At 37.8% G+C, this 5,991-nt stretch overlaps 1 protein-coding gene across 1 annotated transcript in view; it reads left to right on the top strand.

Annotated features, from left to right (window-relative positions):
• Window positions 1–5,653, top strand: part of LYPLA1 (lysophospholipase I) — a 10,881-nt gene extending 5,228 nt beyond the window's left edge. The window contains exons 4-8 of the mRNA XM_009698164.1: window positions 272–342; window positions 932–1,005; window positions 1,741–1,842; window positions 3,550–3,726; window positions 5,118–5,653. Coding sequence (XP_009696466.1) covers window positions 272–342; window positions 932–1,005; window positions 1,741–1,842; window positions 3,550–3,726; window positions 5,118–5,171 — 478 coding nt within the window. The 3' untranslated portion in view covers window positions 5,172–5,653. The remainder of the gene's footprint in view (window positions 1–271; window positions 343–931; window positions 1,006–1,740; window positions 1,843–3,549; window positions 3,727–5,117) is intronic.
• The last annotated feature ends 338 nt before the right edge of the window (window positions 5,654–5,991 follow it).

Here is a 5,991-nt window from a genome sequence, read left to right as displayed (position 1 = left end):
TGATATTTTTGGAGGCGATATCAAAACTGGCTGCTTAATCTACAGTAAATTACGGAAGATATCAAAACTTAGAAAAGCTTTGTTGACTAGATCTAGCCTTTTAGCTACATTCGCAGATTGTCCATTAATTCTTGTAATCTATGGGTGTTTGGTACTAAATAATATGTCAGCTAACATTTTTATCTGGAAAATATCCTGATTTTATTATTTGTGTTTTAAGGAAGTGGAATGGATGCTCTAATGAGTAATGCTCTTGTTGATATTTTATAAGGTTTGATATCATTGGACTTTCTCCAGATTCACAGGAAGATGAAGTTGGGATCAAGCAGGCAGCAGAGAATGGTACGCTTAGGAATACTTTTTGTGTCTTAAAAGTACTTCTGTGTATTCTTAAAAATGAATTATCAGTCTGAAAGAGATTTTCCAAGACAAAATTACTAGGGAAAGTAATATGTATATACTGTATTATTGCTGATGAAAGCTTAGCTAAGTGCATTGTTTGTAGCTTTGTTTTGTTTTTTTAAACTTCATGAGTCAGTAGAGTAATTTACCAGTATAAACGCTTCATGCTCTCAAATATGAAATGTACATGGGAACTAGTGTACTTTTTTTTTTTTAAAGAGCTTCTCAGTAGCACAGCAGGTTAGGGCTGTAGGAGCACCCACTTGTGATGCTGGATAGTTAGAAGAGGATACCATCTTCCTGGCAATGGTGCTTTTGCAAGACTTGCATGTTTTTCTCTTTGGAAATGGTACAGTGGCACTGGAATTTCTGATCATGCTCTAGATCTTTTGATAACTTTTTAATGTATAGCAAACTAGATTTTCCTTTCACCAGCTTTCTGTTGACGTTAGGGAGAAGGTCTCCTTCCTCTTCTAGACTTTCTACAGAATGGAGTGTTGTTAACTACAGGCCTGTATTTATGTTGCAGTTAAAGCACTGATAGATCAAGAAGTGAAAAATGGAATTCCTTCTAATCGAATTATTCTGGGAGGCTTTTCTCAGGTAAGGTATGGTTGGAAAGAACTGTGTCTTTTTCTGGGGAAGTAACCTGGCTTTCCTAACATGGGAATTCCAGACACTTGAATTGAAAAGAGCTGATGTTAGGTGCTTCTAAAATTTTAAGGTGTCAATTTTTCTTTACCTTAACAAATGAAGTTTTTTAGTTTTATGCAAATAATTAACTATTCACTGGAAAATGAACATGCATGTGGGAAGAAGGTACTAACATTAATAGTATTTTTAAAGTCTTTATGCACGTAATGTATGTAGCTTTGCTTGAAAATCTTGCTAGTATTTTTAATTTAATTTGGTAGATGTTTGATGGTCTGGATTTATTTGGGAAATTCTTCCCTTCATACTTGTAAGACATCTGTGGTAGGTAGGTTAATAGATCCATACACCAAATTCCCAGTCTGCATGCAAGTAGATCAGAATATTAAAGTAGTGATATTACTGTCATGAGTGATAATGCTTTATTTCATGTTTATTTTTGTTTTGGTTTTTCCCCAGCTGTTAGTTACAGTAAATTTGCTGGTTTACTTCTGAATTGATTACATGCACTTGGAGGCGGGGGGTGGGGGAGCAAAATAAATGGTGTACAGGAATACTGGTTTTGGTGTTGATTCTAAGGAAGAATAGATTGGAATAGAAATTTAAAGGAGAAACCAGACTTCTTGAAACAAGCATTGAAAGGAACATTACCATCACCATTCTAATACTTGTATCTCTTTATCTTAGGGAGGTGCTTTGTCATTGTATACAGCTCTTACAACACAACAAAAATTAGCAGGTGTTGTAGCCCTCAGCTGTTGGCTTCCTCTCCGGGCTTCTTTTCCTCAGGTATTTATTTTTCTTTCCTAAGCTAATTGCACTTGGGGAATGACTGTATCTGAAGATTATCTCTTGTGCAGGAGTTACTGGCTATTGTTATGACCAAATATTGACAGTTGTTTGGTAACTCAGAAGTTTTTAAAATGGGACCCTGGAGTTTTAGAGTTTGGCAAGTAGGGATAATGAGGAAATACTCAGTAGCTATCTCTGCTTAAAATGATATTCCTAGGAAACGTAAAGGATACAGCAAATTTTCCTTGAAGATGAATTTTCTGTTTGCTGTTTGTTCCATCTGCAAGGCACTATCTTATTAGAGACTAGGTACTTAAACGAAGTATCAGCTTTTTGCTTGGCCAGAAATAATGGTCTCCTGTTCTGAAATTAGTGCCAAAATTTTATTTCCAGGTTTTCCATTTTTAATATGAGTTTATAAAAGTGCAACTTAACAAAAGTTCAATGGTGAGGTTCACTCTATTATGTAGGGACATCAAGTTAGAATCGGACTAGAATGATTTACACGGAGACCGGAGATGAAACGGGCAAGGGAGACCCTCCTGTTGAGTCACAAGGTTCAGAATGGATCCCCTTGCTTTCTAAACTCCTCCTCAGAGAGGAGTCTAGGTGTGGCTGGATCTAATCTTAGTCCCAGACTTGGTCAATGGTTTATGTCCAATACAGAAAGGTAAGGAAGCCCTCCTGTTGAGTCATGAGGTTCAGAGTAGACCCCCGTCCTCAGAGAGGAGTCTAGGTGTGACTGGATCCACTCCTAAGCCCAGACTTGGTCAATGGTCTATATCTGAAGGATTTAGCAGCGCTTACTCATTTAGCAGTACTTAATCAAAGAATAATTTAACATGTACAAAGTAATTGAATAGGATTTACTATAATCATAACAGTGACTTAAGTTGTTATAGGGTATTTGAATTGATTCACACATGCATGCACACAAACACAAAAAGAGAGAGATATATGTATATAGGGATAAATAGATACACACCTGTTAAAATTTACCCTTGAGTTCAGTGAAATAGTCACTTCAGATGCATTGGCATTTCTTAACAGGCAAGGTTTGAGTCTTGAGGAGTGAAGGGTTTCAGCCCAGGCTCTGTCGTTTGCTTTCAGCAACAGTCCTCCAAACTTTGCAAAGTTGAGGGTTCGTGAGCTCTGAAAGGTGTCCCGCTTGGAGGGAGGTGCTGGTTGCAGCCTGCTGTGGCCTGGGACAGCTCAAAGGGTCTTGCTTAGGACTGCTGTTTATAGGTTCACAAGGTGATTGACTTTAGTCGTTAGTAAATTCCTATTTTGCTTAAGCTACAATTCAGATAAGGGATGTTATTCCTGCTCTCATTCCCAGCCTTGGCCAAGGAATGGGAGTTGCTGATACAGTCAGTGTTATTCCCACCTTAGCTGTGAAAGAGTTCCTGGTACGGTCAAGGGACACTTTGCCACCCAACTCATTGCACAAAAGTTAAGGCCTTACAGAGATTCCCGAGATCGTAGTGAGGCCCAGAGAAGGGGGGAAAATGCCTCCCCACCACACAGGCACAGAACTTACTTCATAAGCAACTTGCAGAGTATACATTGTGCTTTTTCGCTTCAGGATTCAACTTATGCCACGGAGCATAGTGCCACGCGGTCATTTTATCTCGGAAGATGTTAGCCTTTCTTTCACTTACTGTCTCTTTCTTCTCTTCTCCTCTCTAATTCCACCCTGAACAGGGCCCTATCAGTGGTGTTAACAAGGACATTGCTGTTCTTCAGTGCCATGGCGACTGTGACCCATTGGTTCCTTTAATGTTTGGTTCTCTCACTGTTGAGAAGCTAAAGAGTATGATAAATCCAGCCAACATAACCTTCAGGACTTACTCTGGCATGATGCATAGCTCATGTATTGAGGTAATTGTCTTAATATACCATGTCTTAGCTGAGTATGCTTAACTTTTTTCCCTCAAAACAAATACGTATTAGGTGGGGGTTTTTTGGGTTGATTTTTTTTTTTTTTAAAATAACAAGTGCTTGATGTTACTGACTTATTTTAGTGAGTAACTGAATGCCTGGCTGAAAAAGCATCCAAGGCAAAAGTTTATATGACTAGTGGGAGCTTCCTTATAAGATTGTGTTTTTGGGACTAGGCTATTGGTCTATAAAATACTCTTCTTTTTCCTAATCTTTATTACTTGCTTACTAAAAAAATACCAGTGATTTGGAAGGCAGATTCTCACAGCGTAAATCTAACTTGGTATTTTGGAAAGAAAAATCCTGTTCTATGGATGGAGACATCGATGGAATAGGGAGGGTGGTTTGACACTGTGGAAGAGGAAGCCTCAGAACCTATATTTATGGTTCTGGCTCAGCAGGCAGCTGAGCTGATGTAATGCCTTGCTGCTGCCAGAAAGGGGTGGGCTAGTTCCCTCTGCTCTTGACCTTGTGGCCCTCTCTTCCTTCTTGCACCAGCTCTGGAGCTGATTAGAAACTTCTTTGAACCGTTTGAACTTGCTAAAATGGCAAAGGCTGCTGGCTTCAGTTTTTGCAGCTGCAGTGAGTTAAAGCGTCAGAACTCACAGAAAGTAAGTGGTGGGAGCAAGAAACTGAAGAGGAGGCAAGGAACAGATCTGCCAGTTGTCAGCAGCAGTAACTTTGTTAATTTGGATTGCTGCGTCTTGTGGGAACTGTACCTTTGCACAACCTCTTTGGGACATTTACACAGTTGTATTGTGTTTAGGCAGTAATAACATTGGGTTGTCATACAAATATATTAATAATGTGCTCTTTCTTACAACATTGACTTAATTAAATTTTTAACATGGATTAGTTTCCCAGTCTAGTTCCCTGTATTGCTTTTCCTTAAGGAAGGCAGCAGCATGAAGGTGAAACTGAACAGTTAGGAGGAGGAGCTGCTGGCTTTTCACACTGCTGCTAACTTCCAGAATATTAAAGTATACACGAAGCTATGGCCTTAGCTATACTCAAATCGTATCCATGCACAGCCTGGTGCTGTTGAGATCACTTGATGATTAATATGTAGGTGTTTGCTCAACTTCAGAGAGAGAAAAAAAGTAATCTTTCCTCTTTTTCTTGTATTTTAGCCTATTCTGAGTGCAGAGTGCCTGTAAGAGTTATCAGCCTTGACTTGTGTGCAAAGTAGTATGATTTTATCAAGTAACTAATTACTCAATATTTGTAGCCCAGCTGCTCATTATAAATGAAGTGTTGAACCATGATTTAGTGTAACTGAATATATATTAGTGGGGAACTTCAACTAATACATACTTTTTATCTTTAAACAGGAGATGATGGATGTAAAACAGTTCATAGACAAACACCTACCTCCTGTAGACTGAAATGATATGTGAGAAGCCTTCTGCATAAATACACCAGCATCAACTGTGGTAGAGTGTTAATCTTTTCATATGCCTGATAGGAAGCATTACTTCTATACCTGCAGTGTTACTACTGTGTTGCAAATTTATACTTAGGATCAGGATTAAATAATACACATGTACAAGAAATTACAATCTTGTTAGTGTTAATCATCCACTGGTGGGACTATATGAATGAGGCAGCTATGTAACAATGACAGAATGTAACCTAAGCCTATTGTTTTAAGATGTCTGATTTTTTTGACTGCAGAATTTTAAACTATTTGTATGAGTAATTAAAAACTAAATTTAAGTGAGCAACATAAATGTGACCAGTTTAGTTATACTTGAGACATGATTTGTTCTTAATACTCATTGAAAACATACAAGGACGTTTCCTGTATGTAATGGATGCATGAAGTACACAACATGTAATATAGTGGGCATATGATGGTAGAATAAATACTAACAAGGACAAAGCTTTAAATATTAAATGTTAATTGTTACTCCAGATAAAAAGGGTTGTTCTCCTATAATGGCTAGAAGTCATCGAAGGTATTTCTTGTATTTAAACCACCTCAATTTTAAACTGTTTTCATATAGGTAGATGTTGTGGAAATTCTAAAGGGGCTCATTCCTTGTTAGACAGTAATTTGTCACTTGTCTTTTTTTTTTCATTACTGTAAACTTATGTCAAATGCTGACTCGCAACAGGATTCTGAAGAAATGCATAAGCTTCATTTGAGTTTCATTTAAAAATTCCTGTTTTCATAATGAATATCCATCCTGTGCTTTAGTCTTT

This window comes from Cariama cristata, unplaced genomic scaffold (assembly GCF_000690535.1).
Source record: "Cariama cristata isolate BGI_N322 unplaced genomic scaffold, ASM69053v1 scaffold10594, whole genome shotgun sequence".
In the NCBI taxonomy this organism is placed as follows: Eukaryota; Metazoa; Chordata; class Aves; order Cariamiformes; family Cariamidae; genus Cariama; species Cariama cristata.
This window is presented reverse-complemented; position numbering and strand designations above follow the sequence as displayed.